Genomic DNA, 20,553 nt, shown 5'->3' on the forward strand with positions numbered 1-20,553 from the left:
TCATAGACAATATTTTTAGTCATTCTTCATTACTAGATGGGCATTCTGTTAGTAAAAGTGTGAATGGCCTTTCAGATCATGATGCACAAATTTTAACACTAAAAGGATTTTGTACTCAAACCAATGTCATATTTAATTACAAACTATGTAGGAAAGTTAATCCAACAGCAATAGAGAGTTTTTTAAAACTTGTCAAGGAACGAGAGTGGCAGGATGTTTATAGTACCAATAACATAGATGATAAATACAGTGCTTTCCATAACACATTTCTCATGCTCTGTGAGAGTTGCTTTCGGTTAGAACATTCTAAATGGGGTACTAGCAGTAATGGGGAACCCGGATGGCTGACTAGTGGGATAAGGATATCATGTAGAACAAAGTGGGAATTATATCAAAGTGTTAGAAGTAGTCACAATCAAGCTACAGTAGCCCATTACAAAAAGTATTGTAAGGTGCTTAAAAATGTTATTAGGAAGGCAAAGAGTATGGGGTATGCAAATAGAGTAGCTAATTCACACGATAAAATTAAAATCATATGGTCAGTTGTGAAGAAGTGCCTGGTCAGCAGCACAAGGTCGACGATATAAAGTCAGTTTGCAGTAAAAATATTTCTGTTACTGATAAATCAGATATATGTACAGTATTTAACAATCATTTTCTGAGCATTGTTGGTGAATTAAATAAAAATTTAGTTTCTACAGGAAATCGTATAACTTTCTTGACAAATGCTTTTCCGAGATTGATGTCTAGTTTGAGTCAATAATTAAACCACTGTAGACTAAGGTTTCTAATGGTTATGATGGAGTGTCCAGCAGAATATTAAAGTACTGTGCTGCACATGTTAGCCCTGTTTTTAGCCATATTTGTAATTTTTCCTTTAGGAATGGTCAGTTTCCTGAGCGATTAAAGTACTCAGTAGTATAAAAAGGGAGAAAGGGATAATGTAGATAATTTTAGACGTATTTCTATGCCATCAGTGACTGCAAAAGTTATTGAAAAGGCTGTGTATGTAAGGATAATTGATCATTTTATATCATACGATTTGCTATCAAATGTACAGTTCGGCTTTAGAAGTCGTTTAACAACTGAAAATGCTATATTCTCTTTTGTCTGTGAGGTACTGGATGGGCTAAACAAAAAGTTTCGAACGCTTGGTGTATTTTTTGATTTAACTAAGGCATTTGATAGTGTTGATCACAAAATATTCCTCCAGTAGTTGAGCCATTACAGAATACGTGAGGAGTAGCTCACAATTGGTTCACCTCTTACTTTAGCAACAGGCAGCAAAAGGTCATTATTCACAATGTTGATAACGGCTGTGATGTGGGATCTGGTGGGGTACTGTCAAGTGCGGGGTGCCCCAGGGATCAGTGTTGGGGCCACTCCTGTTCCTTATTTACATAAATGATATGCCCTCTAGTATTACGGGTGACTCTTAAAATATTTCTGTTTGCTGATGACACCAGCTTGGTAGTAAAGGATGTTGTGTGCAACATTGGCTCGGTTTCAAATAGTGTAGTATATGACCTCAGTTCATGGCTTGTAGAAAATAAACTAACATTAAATCACAGTAAGACTCAGTTTTTACAGTTTCTAACACACAATTCAACAAAACCTGATGTTTTAATTTCACAGAACGGGCACATGATTAGTGAAACTGAACAGTTCAAATTTATAAGTGTTCAGATAGATAGTAAGCTGTCGTGGAATGCCCACGTTCAGGATCTTGTTCAAAGACTTAATACTGCCATTTTTACTATTCGAACGGTATCAGAAGTGAGTGATACTTCAACATGAAATTAGTCTACTTTGCTTATTTTCATTCATTTATGTCTTATGGTATTATATTTTGGAGTAACTCTTCCCATTCTACAAGGATATTTTTGGCTCAGAAACAGGCGGTTCGGGCAATAAGTGGTGTGAGTTCACAAACCTCTTGTCGACATCTGTTCACAAGTCTGGGTATTTTGACATTGACGTCTCAATATGTATATTCCTTATTGCCATTTCTTGTTACCAATATTAGTTTATTCCCAAGACTAAGCAGATTTCACTCAGTTAATATTCGGCAGAAATCAAACCTGCATTTTCATAGGACTTCCTTAACTTTTGTGCAAAAAGGTGTGCAGTATACTGCTGCATCCATTTTCAATAAGCTGCCACTTGAATTAAAAAATCTTAGCAGTAATCCACGTACTTTCAAATCGAGACTGAAGAGTTTCCTCATGGGTCACGCCTTCTATTCTGTCGCGGAGTTCCTTGAAAAATTAAGCTGATTCTTATTGTATTGCTGATAGTGTTTACTTAAACTTATGGGCTGACTTTTTTTCAGGTTTATGAACATTTATTTTTATCTGTTATTACTTTTATGTTTTAATTTCATGTACTGATACGTTCCATGACCTTGGAGATTTGCTCCTCAATTTGGTCCTACGGAACTCGACGTGTAAATAAATAAAATAAAAAATCTTCTATCCTTTGTCTTGCATGATAACCATACCATGACAGTTACAACTGAGCATTGAAAGATGGTTAGAATGGGTGAAAAAGACTATTCTGAGGTCTTCATATGAGCAAAAAATGTGTAAATTTAAATTTTCTGCTTTACATTTTTAAGCCAATATTGTATTTTTAACCAGCCAGAGTTCAGAGTGGGGGCCACTAATTTAAATTTTGGGTGAAACTGTGTAATTGGCTTACTGTTTGACAAGAAATTAATGTGATACCTCACCAGAAAGCTCTTAGAACTAATTATATAAAATTGCAGAACAGTATGAAATTCCTCAGCAGATGAGCATAATGCACTTACAGCTTGTCTCCGAGAGTTTTATAAATTATTTATAAAGTCCCCATATTAATTATATCTCATGATACTCTTATAGCATAAAGGCATAAAAGTTTCTTCACAGAGTTTTGTGAGCAGTCACCACAACTATTGAGATATCTGAACATGCCTCCAAACCAGACTGAAACCATCATTGTTGCTGATGTTTCCAATAATTTCTGAACACTACAACCAGAGGTTCTCCCATCACATATATGAAAACAGCACTGGGTGTGCATTTAGTGGAGATACTGTAAACAGTACATGAAATTAATGGATGAATTGGAATGAAACTATATCTTCATTGATTACACATCAAATTATCCATTCACTTTATTTCAGCGAATTTAATTCATTTGACATCATAAAGGCTTTGGGTATTTATCATACTAGTCCAATCCATCCAATTGTGTGTGTGGGTTGGAATGAGCTATTGCTAAGGAGGAAAATTTTGTGTAAATGTAACACAATAAATAACACAAAATATGTGGTTTTCACAAATGTAACAGGTAATCGATGGTTTCTACAAAATATACAAAATTTGGCATTTTTCCTGTTCCACCATAAAAATCTTATAAATATGAAAGCAGCTAATTTCTGAGGCAAAAATAACTTATGTTTTTGCAACAAAAATGAAGAAACAAAAATAGCTTTACAAATGACCAAAGCCCTACATAATGCAGTAAATGCAAATACTTCTAATATACTGGAACTTACCACAGTAAAAACTTTAAATAAAAAAAATTCTAGATACTGGAGTTCTAGTGACAAAATCTGATATGGGTAACACAAATGTGCTATTGTGTAAAGAAGATCACATAGAGAAAACATTACAGTATTTTGACAAGAACAGCGTAAACAAAATTAGTATAGATGAAAAGACTGAAATTTTACCCCCAGCATCATCTTTCTGCAACTGTGTTGTTAATGAGGCCGTACTTATCCACATGGCAGACAATCTTATCAACAGAGATGCAGGTTTTCAATTACATGCCACCTGGGATCGAGCACTGGCTGCCATTAAATTAAAACAGAGAAAACAAGAACTTCCGATTCATGACTCCATGCAAAACGCTGCTAAGATTTAATTCAGCTGTAAACCATGGAAGCATATGGCAGCACAGTCATAACCCACAGCGCATGTGTAGAAGGCTTTTTGTGGCTTCCAGCAGGGGGCACTAGGAGCGCAACTTTCCTGCAATTGCGAGCATCTTCCCGTGCATGCGTATTGCCTGCTTCCGGCTCAATAAATTTCGGCACCGCCACGCGATTATCATCAGTTGCAACTCAGTTGCATCGTGCAGCAGTGACAGTAGCAAGTACCACCACCTGAAGATGTTGGGAAGGTGCACTGATACAATATAGTGGGATTTACTCTGTATGGTCCAGTGGCAAACTCAAGAACTGTATATGCAACAGATCCATCAGGAAAGCCTGAAAAGTCACATATTTTTAACAATTACAGGAAGCCTATATATCCAGTCATAATTATAAGGAATAATTCAAATCATCCAATCCAATGCAGTAAAGCATATTTCTATTCAGTTTTACCCTGAATGTTACAGTTACCATTTACAGACAAAGACAGAGCTGTAGAATTACAGACAAACAAAAGGACAGTGTTAAGGAACAATTACCAAGAACGTGATATAATGAAATTGTACCACACTATCCAGGAAAATACTAAATGAAAGAAAACAACAGTATTGGCAAGCCAGTAGGAACGAATGGTATATTACACACACATAAAATGTCCTAGAACAGATCATATTGTGAGATGTTACCCAAGACAGAAAGTTAAAGTAGCATTTTGAACTAGTAACTTCCTTAGACATGCACTAATGTACGAAGAGAATGTACATAAGGTCAAATACAGTAATTCAGGAGTATATAAAAGGATCTACCAAAATTGTCAGAGCACATACATTGGCCAAACTGGAATAGCCTTTAAAATACCTTGTAAAGAACATTGTGATTTAAATTCAAATTGTACAGCATTTGGTGAACATTTGAGAACAACAAAACACACAATAGGTGAGATTCAGAATAATATGAAAATTACCCACACCACAGATAAAGACCCTCTGTTAAATGTTTCGGGAGAATTGGAAATTTTCATAGAAAAGAAGAAAAAAAAAAAAAAAAAAAACCTGTAAAATTTCTAAACAACAAAACGATTTTAATTTAGATGGGCTCTTCCAGTTTGTTGTGAAATGCTGTAGATATGCTACCAAAATATAATACTTGCCATGTCTTCCTAACAGAAATGTTTTTAAAAGTGATAGTTTTGAATGCATTATGATTAAGACATATTTTAAATTCATATTTTTTATAATGTATTTTGAAAGATAAGCTAATGTTTACAGATGTACTCATGTTGTCTGAAAGATAAGCATATATGTACAGATATGAGATGTCTATACACACACACACACACACACACACACACACACACACACACACACACACACACATAAAAGAGACAACAAAAATGTAAGTTTCATTTTCTGTATTTGTAAATTATCTTTGGATATACTATACAATGGATGGTACAAGTATTGTTGTAGTGTACTTTAAACAGGGTGTATACGACCCGGGACAACCAGGAGATCCGGGAAAAACCCGGGAATTTTTTCATCCGGGAGAAAACCTTGAAAAACTCGGGAATTGTTTAGAATTCGGGGAATTTTTCATTGATTTAGTTTTCAGTTAAATTTTTGTTATCTTGGCTGGTAAGAACTGATACTCTAACAAAGGGTATTACTGTATCCCACTACTGCAGAATAATACTGCAGCAACACAACACGAACGAAAGAATAAAAGAAAACGGAAATGAAACTTAAGTTGCAAAGGAAATGCGCCATATACAACAACAAAACACAGTGCTCATACAAGCGTCTGCCAACAGCAAAGTGTGTCAAATGCTTTAGAAATACAGTGCAATGCTTCATAAAAACAAGTTGCCTCCGATGAGCGTGACGTAACAGCTGTTTAAATTAGATTCATTTGAGCAGTTGAGGGTGGGCTCTTGGGCATGTGCAGTTGCTTCTGGTTACAGGAAGTGTGGCTGGGTGCCACTATCTACTATTGCCCCAGTTCGGAAATATCGTAGATCCGGGGCTGATGCACAGTGCAGTCTGAGCTGTGGTGGGGAGGTGGGTCGTCTCCATGTGAGCTGAGTTTACGTTCAGTGATTTTGTTGTTTCCTCTTCATTTATTGCTCTCACGTTAAATGAAAACAAAACGGATTTTTATGGCTAGGAGCTATCAAATGAAGTAAAATACATTCGCATAATTACGGAAGGCAAAACTATGTTGTTAGTTTCAGATTTTATTTCCACGTTTCTGACAGTCAAGCATTAATCGTCATGCAGAACAATGAAGTTATTTTTATCGATTTGCTAAAGAGATTTGGCTTTATTAATCTTTTCCGCTGAGGCAGTCAATTTATTCGAAACAAAGTGTTTAATTTCACGCTATTGGCTAGTTTCAACTGTTCGCTGCATTTTAAGTACACGTATGGCATTACGTCATAATAAAGAACCAAACATGAAGTAATACAGTACTGGTACTCCAAGAAAATCTACATCCGAATCTGGACATACGAATGTGCACTTTAAGCTGAATTATGCATTTTAGTACGATTCACGAAATTCCGATGCTCTTGAAGTATCCTCTGATGTCTTGTTTCTTTTATGACATAATGCAAGATCTTTTAATGTTTCACACGTAGGCACATTGGGCTTCCTGCATCATCGTAGCTGCGCAAGTGTGGTGACGCCTGTTATCTGGCACTCTCTTGCATCTGCTGAAATGAACCTATTTATAACAGGTTGCAGGAAAATGTTGCAAATGGTGGTTTGAAAAGCGTTACATTCAAATTAAATTTCCTTTTACGCAAGATGAACTATGTGCGAGAATGTAAGATGAATTTTCTTAAATCACAAAGTGTTTGACTCTCATTTAAGAATCAGCTCTTTGAGGAGACCATTTAGAAGAATTTCAAGCCCAGAAGATCAGACATTTAAATTGTTATTAAAAGTTTACTGGCACATTTGTGTGATGTATCTTTAAGTGTAACACATGGAAAAATGATCAAGTTACATGTGGAAGCTTAGCTTTTCTTCCAGGTTATTAATTTTAGAGACCAATATTATATGTGAAAGCTATATCTATTAATTTAAACCATAACATTTCTTAATTGAGTGTTCATGCTACTTAAGAGAGATCTTGCTAATGACTGACTGCATCATGTGTCCTATTCTGTTATCAGCTGGTGAGATCACACGACATGAGCTATGACTGTCGTACAAACCCTCACCCCCTCCCCCCCTCCCCCGCCAGGGAAATTCTACATCAGTATATAAAACCATAACCATTCAAAGGATTGATCAGTTTCACAGTGCCGAGGAAGAGAATACTGTCACATAACAGGGAAAAAAGTGTATTTTCACGCGGAAGAATGATGATGGGGAGTTGTGTTAATGATGACATGTCAAAGAGTCTGTTATGTATACCTGGGGTGACAAATCTCTCAGTGTAGTTATTCTGAAGGAATACAAATCTCTTAAAAATTTAGAGAAATAGTAACTTTCCACGCCATTCGTGCTGTTCGACACAGTCGAACGTATGCTCTTGTACTGAGAGAAGTTGGGCTTCCGTATTCAAATATACATTCTGAGTGGCAGTTTCCACACTGTACAGGGTCTCCCATTTATCTTGACCACCATCAAGTAACTTTTTGCCAGATGCAAAATATAAAATGTTTCAACCAAATATTATTTAGTTGCCATGGGACAATAAACAGCATGATAGCCTTTCTTGTAACTTTCTTCATTATTAACATATATTAACCATATGTCTATTTTAAATAGCAGCCTGTATTTTTTTATTTGGTAATCCACCATCTTTGTGTTATTGTGTTTATGTTTGTGCCTTTGAATTTAACGAAACGCAACACACACAGTAACTCAAAATACGATTTTGTGTATTAGCACTTTCTCTTGAAACATAAACAGATAAAATAAAAAGCACTTAAAGAGTAGCTGTGGACCTTCTATTTTCAAAGCAAATGCTTTACTAACCATGAATCCAATTTCCAGAGCAGATACTTTATTAACTATGAATTCTGTTTCGAAAGAAGATACATTATTGGCTAATTCAAATAAAATTCTCCTACAAAATAAATGGAGAAAATAATGAAAGGAAAGAGATATTATTAAAATTTGTTAAATGCCAAGTCTGTTCATAAGGAGGGAGATTTAGATGGGTTATTGAAGTGGCTGATCTTTTGTAGCCCCCCCTTTTTTTAAGTTGTCAGCCAGCACATATGTATGCATTAAAAAGTTTTAGAATTGTTTAGTCTATTTATATTTTGAGTAAGTAGATATTACCAAATTATGCGAGGACTTTGGTTAATAAAACAAAGACAATGCATGAATTCATGTTTGTAGAGAGGTACACTGTCATGTATGGTATGGTTATTTAATTCTTCTGACAAATATCCTTTTATGCAGTTTAGTCTCATTTGTCCAGTACAACTATGGTACAGGATGTAACAATATATTATTCAACTGACCACTTATTTTGATAACAATGGAAGGAATATTTTAATTGTTGTACAGCTTTGTATTTCATCTGGCTTTGTTAACAAAATACAGGGATGTTTTGATCTATTACATCAGATTTTTTACACTGGTTTTTTTTTTTTATGGTTGGAGATTGGTAACTCTGGCTTTGAACTGCTGCATAATCGCCCTTGTAGATGTTGTCTTTGGCAAACAGTCTAAAAGTAATTAAATCACAGGTGATATATATGTTCAGGGGCCAGTTCTTGGTATTTTGCCTCTGTTTTATCTCTGTTGAAGTAGTTAAGAATAAGGTCCTATCAGAAGACAATTTATTTTGTTCAAGTTTATATGGTTAATTTTTTAGTATTTTAGTGACATGTTTAATAGCTGTCACATAAGTGTCGTATTTTCATAGTTTGTTTTATATGTTTTACAGAGGGAACATAATGAGACACTGGCCAAACTAAATTTCGTGTTAGCACTGTCGGACTGTGTAGCAGAGTTGGCAGCATCTCGCGCAACTCCACTAGCAGCATTAGCGGATGGTGCAGGGAGTGGTGGTGGTAGTGTTGGTGGTGGTGGAGGAGGAGGAGGAGGAGGAGGAGGAGGAGGATCACGACAGAGTGAAGGAACTCGGCGTGCTGAGCAGCTGGTCCTACTTGTACGTGCATTGCAGCTTTTAAGCTCAGGACTGAATCTAGCAACACAGCAGTTGCGAGCCGGAGTACTGCAACCATCAGCGTCAGTCAAAAGTGGTGAGTAAGAGTCCAAAAAAATTAGTGGCTTTTTTTCACATTAAATCGTATACTGTGATATGTGACATTTAGTGAAAGCGGTTCTCATTCTCTAAGATTTTTCTCAGTTCTATACCATCAGTTCTTGCTTTGCACAGTTATTCCCCATCTCCAAAAGAAACTTCTGTTTCTCACCTTGAGAGTTTTCTCTCAGCTATTCTCATGGCTTTTTGGTTGCTTTGTAACATCAGATGAGATTGAACCCTGATTCAAAAGTCTTGTGACTTTCTTAATTCATAGTATTAACTTTACATTGATTCTTGTATGTGCTTCGTGAACTCTCATGGCATTTTCTCTGCCTTATTTTTAGGTCTTTCTAGTTTACTTTCTAATTCCAGATTTTGCATGTTCTGTATTTTATTGCACTGCAAAACTGCCTGTTTCACAATTTTTTTGCATTATGTTCTCAAACCTTCAACATTTCTTCCAGTGTATGGTAAATAACAATGACAGTTGGTTTCATATTGGATTGATAGAAATATTCCTTGTGCTTTTTGGCTGTGAGAAAGCTATTTATTTGCTGAGGCAACTAGCAAACTGTAATTAATCAGCAATACATTTTCGTCCGTTATCTGTGTATCTTCTGCTCTTGGTATACTTTCTCAGTGTCATATCTGAAGAAGATTTCTGGTTTGGAGCAGAAGAAATTACCCAGCAAAGTTTGAAGAAGATGTTTTATCTGAAAATAAGGATAAATAATGGAAAATTTGGAAGAGAGCTTAGGGTCTGAGACTATGGAGTCTGTGGAATCACTTCCCAACCAGATTTCTGAATAGCTTTTTTTAACAGCATTGTGGAAAGCTTTACATGTTCCTTATAGGTAATTTGTTGTGCAAGATGCTGCACTCATCAACCACACAAACTATTTTCTGTGAATGCATAGAAACTTACATACAGTTGCTGTGTTCTCAGGGGACAGTCATTCTTTTTTATGTTGTATAAAGCCACCACTTTTTGGCATGACTAAGAATCGTGATTAGAACTGGCATATATGTGCGTGACAACTGGTGTGGAGCTAGCAGAAATGTATATGCATTAGTTTTGCTTGAAGAATGCAGTACCTATGTTCACTATTTTCAAACCTCACCTGTGGAACAAAAATGTTGCCTAATGAACGATTGGTCACTAGTCAGCATGTCCACTAGTTATTGACAAGAGACATGTGGATCATGATATATAAAAATGTTCCAAAGGTTGCCAGTGCTACCTGATTATAAGATGAGGATTTACCCCAAATTCTTCATTTGAAAAGTACAGATTAAACTATTGCTGCTAAGGTCAACATTTTTATGCCATTGAACAGGTTAATATAGAGGGTCTCTTATATTTAAAGGTGAAGTTTTGGCTGTTCGGGTCACATGCAGATTTATTTTTGAAGAATTCTGGAGGTTAGAGATGCACAAATGGTATTCACATACAGACAGGCTAGATATGTTCTGATACACTGAAGCACTCAATATGTATCAATCTTGCTCGAATGATCACATGATATTTGGCTCACATGGGACTAGTGCAAGGGATGAATTAGCCACTACAACAGTCTGTTGCTCCACTTAAAATTTATCAATTTTTTTTTAAAGACAGGAGGAAATAGCATTAAATTCTATAATCTCACAAACTCTTGTATGGTATTTGAACAGGTTTGCAATAAAAGTTCTAATACATGCATGGATACCGTATACAAATATTTATGCTGCTTATTAAGAAAAGATAACATTCAGAGGCAAAAAGGCAGAACAGCTGTGTTCTCATGTCCCGCCATAACCACAGCCTCATAAATTGTAACATATTCGGGAGAAGCAACCAAATATAAATGACCATGAAAATATAAATTTCACAGCTCTGCTATTAGGATAATGATGATGATTAAAATAGTGGTATCACAGATAACAGGCTTAGTAAAAAGGTAGTGGAGGTAAAAATTATGTAAACCATTTCTTTTTGTTTATTTAATTTCTCCTTGTATTATCAAAATGTAGATAATAACGATGGGCGTAAGTTTAGAATAGGTATAATGTTAACTTTTTAGCAGATACTTTTTATCAATAAAACAGTTTGTAATTTTAATTAGTCAGAATGTGCACAAAAATAAATAATAAAAACAGTTTTGCTGAAGGGTCTTATATTCAGCATCATCTTATACTTAGGTAAATACAGTACTAGATGGGTTATTGATGTGGCTGATCTTTTGTAGCCTTTTTTTATTTATTTGTTTTTGTAGTGGTCACCAGCACATGTATCAGCATTAAAATGTTTTAGAATTGTTTAGACTATTTTTGTTTTGAGTAAGTAGATATCACCCAAATTATGTGAGGACTTTGTTTTGTTAGCCAAAGACAATGCATGCATGCATGATTGAAATAATATGCTGTGCGGAGTGTCCGCTTGGTTTGACACACCATGTCATGGATTGTGCAGCCCCTTCCACCTGAGGTTCGAGCCCTCCCTCGGGCAGGGGTGTGTGTGTTGTTTGTAGCATAAGTTAGTTTTAAGTAGTATGTAAGTCCAGGGACTGACATCAGCAGTTTGGTATCTTAGAAATTCACACACACACACACACACACACACACACACACACTTGAAATAATATAGCTATTTTCATCCTTGCTTTCTTCAGTGGCATTCTCTTTGTAGGCAGCAAAAATATTTTAAGCTTCTGCTGCATCCTTTGTTCTTGCATGAAACCCAAACTGATGAAATAATAGGATATTGGACATATTACTGGTTCTCTCTCCTTTCCATTTTTATGATATCATCTTTAGCTCATAACTAGCACTAACTTGGTTCATATTTGTAGAACTCTTAAGCAGGTTTATGAGTATGATACTATAAATATTGAATGAGAGATAAAAATTGTAACAGTGTTGTGGTATTGAACAAGAATGGTAATAATCTGTGCATCAAATTTATACCAGTAGCTTTTGATGCTCCAGTAATCTGTGTTGGTATTTTTGTAGATTTCAAAATGTATTTGTAGATAAGACAGTTCTTAAACTATGACTGCAGCTGGTTCTTCATATGTTTTTGTTGAGACTAAATTAGGGAAGTCCATAAAAAATGGAGCATTATCAGCAGGATTTTAAATACCACCACCCTCCTGTCTTCGCCATAAAACAAAATTAGATGTCAAAAATAAAATTAAAGGAGTCTAATTTCTGTTACAGTTGTACAGTTGTTCTCTGACAACTGTCACTTGTTTACCACACTGCCGTACAGATTTCTCATGCCAAAGTATTGATGGCTGAGTTAAATACTAAAACATACTATCATTAATCGCCCAATATTATTTTTCTTGGTATTAATGTACTACCTCTGCAAGGGCTGATATGAAAAACATCTCTTTAATTTCTTCTTGCATTGGCTGTTCTTTATATCCACTTTATTTTGTGTTCTACAATGTTTTGGTCATTTTCAAGCAGCTGCACACTTGTCAGAAAAACAAATTAGAATACAAGCTGCAGAGCAACCATTGGTTATAGTCACCAAAATAAAAATAGCACACTTTTTGGATTAATGTCATATAATTTTATGGGCAGTGCATGCTTGGCATGATATACAGTACAGTAAAATAAAAATTAAACTCTTTGTAAGTACAGGTAAAAATGGTAAATCGACAGTAGTTGAAAATGACATGGTAAAATAGTTTACAAAGCTTGAGAGCTGTAGCCATAGTATCAGCTTTTGTATAAACGATAGCAAACAGCTCAGTCATTTACTAGTCTGAGAGATCACTGAACTGTGTGGAGCAACACCTTCTGTCATACAGGTCAAAAATAGATGTGGAAAGGTACATTCTATGTGTGACCCATGTTATCTAAGTTATTAACACAAATGTTAGGAGGGGAAGAAAGCATTATTTCCTCTTTATTCCTCATAGAAGGATGATAATCGATACTAGCAAAGTATAAAACTCACAATAATGCCATTTTTAATAGTTGTTGTGTGCAGTTGATAACAATAAAAATGTTTAAAGGAAGATGATGCACCTGGGTGTATATGCCCTGGGACAGTCAGGAAATTCAGGAAAAATGTGGGAATATTTTTCATCTGGGGATTTCTCATTGTTTTCATTGTCAGTTATGTTTTCGGGATTTTGAGTGGTAGGAGCTGATACTTTAACAAAGACTTTTATGTTAGCCCACTACTGCAGAATAATACTGCAGCAGTAAAACTTAAATGAGAGATTAACACCAAAATAAAACTTTAATTGCAAGAAAATGTACCATTTACAACAACAGAAAGCATATCACAAGTGTCTGCTGGCATCTGAATGTCTCAAAGGTTTTATGATGAAGGCTATGCACATGCAATACTTTATAACAACAAACTGTATTTGATGAGCTTGACATCACAACCGTTTACATTTGTAACAGGTTACGGGAAAGTATTGTGAATTGTGGCTTGAGAAGCATTACTTTCAATATAAATTTCCTTTTACGCAAGATGAATTGTGTGTGAGAATGTGCAATGAGTTTCGTAAGTCATGGAGAATTTGTCTCATTTAAAATTTAACACCTGACGATCAGACGCTTAGAAAAACTTTGGGCCCAGAAGACCAGCCATTTGTGTAGTTATTTAAAATTTTACTCACACATTTGTGTTTTATGTATCTTAAAGGGTAACTGGAGATACTACAAGGTTTCAGATAGATTATATAATGGTAAGACAGAGATTTAGGAACCAGGTTGTAAATTGTAAGACATTTCCAGGGGCAGATGTGCACTCTGACCACAATCTATTGGTTATGAACTGTAAATTAAAACTGAAGAAACTGCAAAAAGGTGGGAATTTAAGGAGATGGGACCTGGATAAACTGAAAGAACCAGAGGTTGTTGTACTGAGTTTCAGGGAGAGCATAAGGGAACAATTGACAGGAATGGGGGAAAGAAATACAGTAGAAGAAGATTGGGTAGCTTTGAGGAATGAAATAGTGAAGGCAGCAGAGGATCAAGTAGGTAAAAAGACGAGGGCTAGTAGAAATCCTTGGGTAACAGAAGAGATACTGAATTCAATTGATGAAAGGAGAAAATCAAAAATGCAGTAAGTGAAGCAGGCAAAAAGGAATACAAACGTCTCAAAAATGAGATGGACAGGAAGTGCAAAATGGCTAAGCAGGGATGACTAGAGGAAAAATGTAAGGATGTAGAGGCTTATCTCACGAGGGGTAAGATAGATACTGCCTACAGGAAAATTAAAGAAACATTTGGAGAAAAGAGAACCACTTGCATGAATATCAAGAGCTCAGATGGAAACCCAGTTCTAAGCAAAGAAAGGAAAGCAGAAAGGTGGAAGGAGTATATAGAGGGTCTATACAAGGGCAATGTTCTTGAGGACAATATTATGGAAATGGAAGAGGATGTAGATGAAGATGAAATGGGAGATATGATACTGCATGAAGAATTTGACAGAGCACTGAAAGACCTGAGTCGAAACAAGGCCCCGGGAGTAGACAACATTCCATTAGAACTACTGATGGCCTTGGGAGAGCCAGTCCTGAGAAAACTCTACCATCTGGTGAGCAAGATGTATGAGACAGGCGAAATACCCACAGACTTCAAGAAGAATATAATAATTCCAATCCCAAAGAAAGCAGGTGTTGACAGATGTGAAAATTACCGAACTGTCAGTTTAATAAGTCACAGCTGCAAAATACTAATGCGAATTCTTTACAGACGAATGGAAAAACTGGTAGAAGCGGACCTCGGGGAAGATCAGTTTGGATTCCGTAGAAATGTTGGAACACGTGAGGCAATACTGACCCTACGACTTATCTTAGAAGAAAGATTAAGGAAAGGCAAACCTATGTTTCTAGCATTTGTAGACTTAGAGAAAGCTTTTGACAATGGTGACTGGAAAACTCTCTTTCAAATTCTGAAGGTGGCAGGGGTAAAATACAGGGAGCGAAAGGCTATTTACAATTTGTACAGAAACCAGATGGCAGTTATAAGAGTCAAGGGTCATGAAAGGGAAGCAGTGGTTGGGAATGGAGTGAGACAGGGTTGTAGCCTCTCTCCGATGCTATTCAATCTGTATATTAAGCAAGCAGCGAAGTAAACAAAGAAAAGTTCGGAGTAGGTATTAAAATCCATGGAGAAGAAATAAAAACTTTGAGGTTCGCCGATGACATTGTAATTCTGTCAGAGACAGCAAAGGACTTGGAAGAGCAGTTGAACGGAATGGACAGTGTCTTGAAAGGAGGGTATAAGATGAACATCAACAAAAGCAAAACGAGGATAATGGAATGTAGTCGAATTAAGTCGGGTGATGCTGAGGGAATTGGATTAGGAAATGAGACACTTAAAAGTAGTAAAGGAGTTTTGCTGTTTGGGGAGCAAAATAACTGATGATGGTCGAAGTAGAGAGGATATAAAATGTAGACTGGCAATGGCAAGGAAAGCGTTTCTGAAGAAGAGAAATTTGTTAACATTGAGTATTGATATAAGTGTCAGGAAGTTGTTTCTGAGAGTATTTGTGTGGAGTGTAGCCATGTATGGAAGTGAAACATGGACGATAAATAGTTTAGACAAGAAGAGAATAGAAGCTTTCGAAATGTGGTGCTACAGAAGAATGCTGAAGATTAGATGGGTAGATCACATAACTAATGAGGAGGCATTGAATAGAACTGGGGAGAAGAGGAGTTTGTGGCACAACTTGACCAGAAGAAGGGATCGGTTGGTAGGACATGTTCTGAGGCATCATGGGATCACCAGTTTAGTACTGGAGGGCAGCGTGGAGGGTAAAAATCATAGAGGGAGACCAAGAGATTAATACACTAAGCAGATTCAGAAGGATGTAGGCTGCAGTAGGTACTGGGAGATGTAGAAGCTTGCACATGATAGAGTAGCATGCAGAGCTGCATCAAACCAGTCTCTGGACTAAAGATCACAACAACAACAAAGGGTAACACACTCTAAAAAAGACCAGGCTTCAAGGTTAGTTAATCATATTTATTTTAGTTCTCTCATAGATTATGAATTGTGCAATAATGATGGTAAAAAGTATAATTATCCTTAAAAAAGTGTGAGGTGGGTTTTTGAGGAATTTCACCAGTAATTGTCTTATTTGTGGAAGAGTTGAAGTGTTCTGGTGTGCAGAGAGATATGTTGCAATCAGAGCTATATAGTTTGCTTCTTTTCTGCTTGTTTTGCCAGTGAATTGTTTTGCCTTTTCTGAACATTGCTCAAAACAGCTCTAATGTTCACTGCTGTTTCTTTTAAAGTAATTTTATAAATAGACAACAGAAGGCAGCACCAGTCAAGGACAGGTAACAGGACACCCGCACCTTGATCTCATATGTAATGAGTCTAATTTTTGAGTGGTAGGTGATTAGTGTGTCTAGAAAATAGTGATCCGCAGCTGTACTTGGGCTTGGTCTCCAAATTGTTAAGCATAAATTGAAAACATGTGTCTAATACAACTGAACTGTTATATTCGCCACACTAAAATTTTGTAATACAAAAATATGAAGTGTACAAGTTGCCGCACATCCAATTCCAAAACACATTGAAACTTCCTGGCAGATTAAAACTGTGTGCCCGACCGAGACTCGAACTCGGGACCTTTGCCTTTCGCGGGCAAGTGCTCTACCACTGGCAGAAGTAAAGCTGTGAGTACCGGGCGTGAGTCGTGCTTCGGTAGCTCAGTTGGTAGAGCACTTGCCCGCGAAAGGCAAAGGTCCCGAGTTCGAGTCTCGGTCGGGCACACAGTTTTAATCTGCCAGGAAGTTTCATATCAGCGCACACTCCGCTGCAGAGTGAAAATCTCATTCCCAAAACACATTGTTTTTGGCTGGGTTTCATTTCCTGAAGTGCTGGGAAGTTCTGTGCTGGTATAGAAAACCTTATCTACTCAAAATATTGATAAGTTTTACAACTGTCAGGGAAAGTATATTGTCACTTAACACAGAAAAAATGAACTTTCTTCTGGAATGTAACAGTACCAGAGAAGGAAAGTTGCTACTCACCATATAGCGGAGATGCTGAGTCGCGATAGGCACAACAAAAAGATTCACACAATTAAAGCTTTCAGCCATTGAGGCCTTTGTCAGCAGTATCTTACTTCTTAAAAACATAGCCATTAGGATACATTAAAATCAAAAGAGAAACAACATAACCACATATGACACCATTTTTGTGACATTTTAGTGTGACATCTTATGTTATATAAGCCAAATACAGACTTGTTCTCCTGCACACTTCATGAATACAGCATGCAAGAGAGAGTCTTTGTATGAAAATATATGAACTACTGTAAAGATATGAATATAATAGAGGGAAACATTCCACGTGGGAAAAATATATCTGAAAACGAAACCGCTGGCAGGTCGATAGACACACAAACATACACACAAAATTCAAGCTTTCGCAGCCAACGGTTGCTTCATCAGGAAAGAGGGAAGGAGAGGGAAAGACGAAAGGATGTGGGTTATAAGGGAGAGGGTAAGGAGTCATTCCAATCCCAGGAGTGGAAAGACTTACCTTAGGGGGGAAAAAAGGACAGGTATATACTCACGTGCACACACACTCATATCCATCCGCACATACACAGACACAAGCAGACATTTGTAAAGGCAAAGAGTTTGGGCAGAGATGTCAGTCGAGGCGGAAGTACAGAGGCAAAGATGTTGTTGAAAGACAGGTGAGGTATGAGCGGCGGCAACTTGAAATTAGCGGAGGTTGAGGCCTGGGGGATAATGAGAAGAGAGGATATACTGAAGGACAAGTTCCCATCTCCGGAGTTCTGACAGGTTGGTGTTAGTGGGAAGTATCCAGATAACCCGGACGGTGTAACACTGTGCCAAGATGTTTTGGCCGTGCACCAAGGCATGTTTAGCCACAGGGTGATCCTCATTACCAACAAACACTGTCTGCCTGTGTCCATTCATGCGAATGGACAGTTTGTTGCTGGTCATGCCCACATAGAAAGCTTCACAGTGTAGGCAGGTCAGTTGGTAAATCACGTGGGTGCTTTCACACGTGGCTCTGCCTTTGATCGTGTACACCTTCTGGGTTACAGGACTGGAGTAGGTGGTGGTGGGAGGGTGCATGGGACAGATTTTACACCGGGGGCGGTTACAAGGGTAGGAGCCAGAGGGTAGGGAAGGTGGTTTGGGGATTTCATAGGGATGAACTAAAAGGTTACGAAGGTTAGGTGGACGGCCGAAAGATACTCTTGGTGGAGTGGGCAGGATTTCATGAATGATGGATATCATTTCAGGGCAGGATTTGAGGAAGTCGTATCACTGCTGGAGAGCCACATTCAGAGTCTGATCCAGTCCCGGAAAGTATCCTGTCACAACTGGGGCACTTTTGTGGTTCTTCTGCAGGAGGTTCTGGGTTTGAGGGGATGAGGAAGTGGCTCTGGTTATTTGCTTCTGTACCAGGTCGGGAGAGTAGTTGCGGGATGCGAAAGCTGTTTTCAGGTACAGAAGCAAATAACCAGAGCCTCTTCCTCATCCCCTCAAACCCAGAACCTCCTGCAGAAGAACCACAAAAGTGCCCCAGTTGTGACAGGATACTTTCCGGGACTGGATCAGACTCTGAATGTGGCTCTCCAGCAGTGATACGACTTCCTCAAATCCTGCCCTGAAATGATATCCATCATTCATGAAATCCTGCCCACTCCACCAAGAGTATCTTTCGGCCGTCCACCTAACCTTCGTAACCTTTTAGTTCATCCCTATGAAATCCCCAAACCACCTTCCCTACCCTCTGGCTCCTACCCTTGTAACCGCCCCCGGTGTAAAATCTGTCCCGTGCACCCTCCCACCACCACCTACTCCAGTCCTGTAACCCGGAAGGTGTACACGATCAAAGGCAGAGCCACGTGTGAAAGCACCCATGTGATTTACCAACTGACCTGCCTACACTGTGAAGCTTTCTATGTGGGCATGACCAGCAACAAACTGTCCATTCGCATGAATGGACACAGGCAGACAGTGTTTGTTGGTAATGAGGATCACCCTGTGGCTAAACATGCCTTGGTGCACGGCCAACACATCTTGGCACAGTGTTACACCGTCCAGGTTATCTGGATATTTCCCACTAACACCAACCTGTCAGAACTCCGGAGATGGGAACTTGTCCTTCAGTATATCCTCTCTTCTCGTTATCCGCCAGGCCTCAACCTCCACTAATTTCAAGTTGCCGCCGCTCATACCTCACCTGTCTTTCAACAACATCTTTGCCTCTGTACTTCCGCCTCAACTGACATCTCTGCCCAAACTCTTTGCCTTTACAAATGTCTGTGTGTGTGTGTGTGTGTGTGTGTGTGTGTGTGTGTGTGTGTGTGTGCGTGTGCGTGCGTGCGTGCATATACCTGTCCTTTTTTCCCCCTTAAGGCAAGTCTTTCCGCTCCCAGGATTTGAATGACTCCTTACCCTCTCCCTTAAAACCCACATCCTTTCGTCTTTCCCTCTCCTTCCCTCTTTCCTGATGAAGCAACCGTTGGTTGCGAAAGCTTGAATTTTGTGTGTATGTTTGTGTTTGTTTGTGTGTCTATCGACCTGCCAGCGCTTTTGTTGGGTAAGTCACATCATCTTTGTTTTTAGATATATCTACTGTAAAGATAAAAATATAAAAATGTGAAAGAGATGAAACTGGTGGTTATGCTCATACGATTTGGGCATCTTTTTTTAAATACTGCACCAATGTAGAAGCCCACATTCAATTCTCATACCTCATAGTAACTAAACTACGGAATCACTGAAGCCAGGTAAAAGACAGGAAATTGATAAAATAATTAAAGTAATTAATAACGGGGTGGTAGTTACATACTATAAAGCTTACAAAACAACTGTAAGGTGTCAAATGGTATGTAGTATCTGATCAAAGATTTCTAGGAACTTTCGAGTGTTTTAGTTTGATTTCTTCATTACTTGAAGGATGTTTGTGAAAACTGTTACATAATTCTACCTCCTCAAGAATGCTCATAACTTTCTTTTTATTCAGTTTATGAAGGATCTGCATTCCATTAGCTATATTATGTGCCTCATGCCTCTCTAACATAATTTGAGTCCCCTAAACCTTTCACTACATGTTCTGCCCATGTGACGTACATAGAACTTACCATGTTCCACAGTCAATTTTATAGATACCTGAATGTAAGAGTTGAGGTATTCTTTTGAGTATTGTGCTACAGTCTCATTCTCTTGAGAGTTCTATGTGTAGAAACCTATTTTTATTTTGGTGTTATGGAATACTCTCGTGACGTTACTTGAGATGTTGTGAAGATAGGGTAAAACACTGTATAAAGGCTTTCCTGTCTCTGGTTCCTTTAGTAGTGTTATCCTATTGTTCATTTTCCCTTCTTCCCATTGTTATTGTACATTGTTTGTACCATATCTGTTTTGTATCTGTTATTCCTC

The 20,553-nt window shown here is 37.7% G+C and overlaps 1 protein-coding gene across 1 annotated transcript in view; it reads left to right on the forward strand.

Moving 5' to 3' along the window:
- Window positions 1-20,553, forward strand: part of LOC126478137 (serine/threonine-protein kinase unc-51) — a 171,557-nt gene that overhangs the window by 107,528 nt on the left and 43,476 nt on the right. The window contains exon 18 of the mRNA XM_050103676.1: window positions 8,831-9,149. Within this exon, the coding sequence (XP_049959633.1) occupies window positions 8,831-9,149 (319 nt within the window). The remainder of the gene's footprint in view (window positions 1-8,830; window positions 9,150-20,553) is intronic.

This window comes from Schistocerca serialis, chromosome 1 (assembly GCF_023864345.2).
Source record: "Schistocerca serialis cubense isolate TAMUIC-IGC-003099 chromosome 1, iqSchSeri2.2, whole genome shotgun sequence".
NCBI lineage: Eukaryota > Metazoa > Arthropoda > Insecta > Orthoptera > Acrididae > Schistocerca > Schistocerca serialis.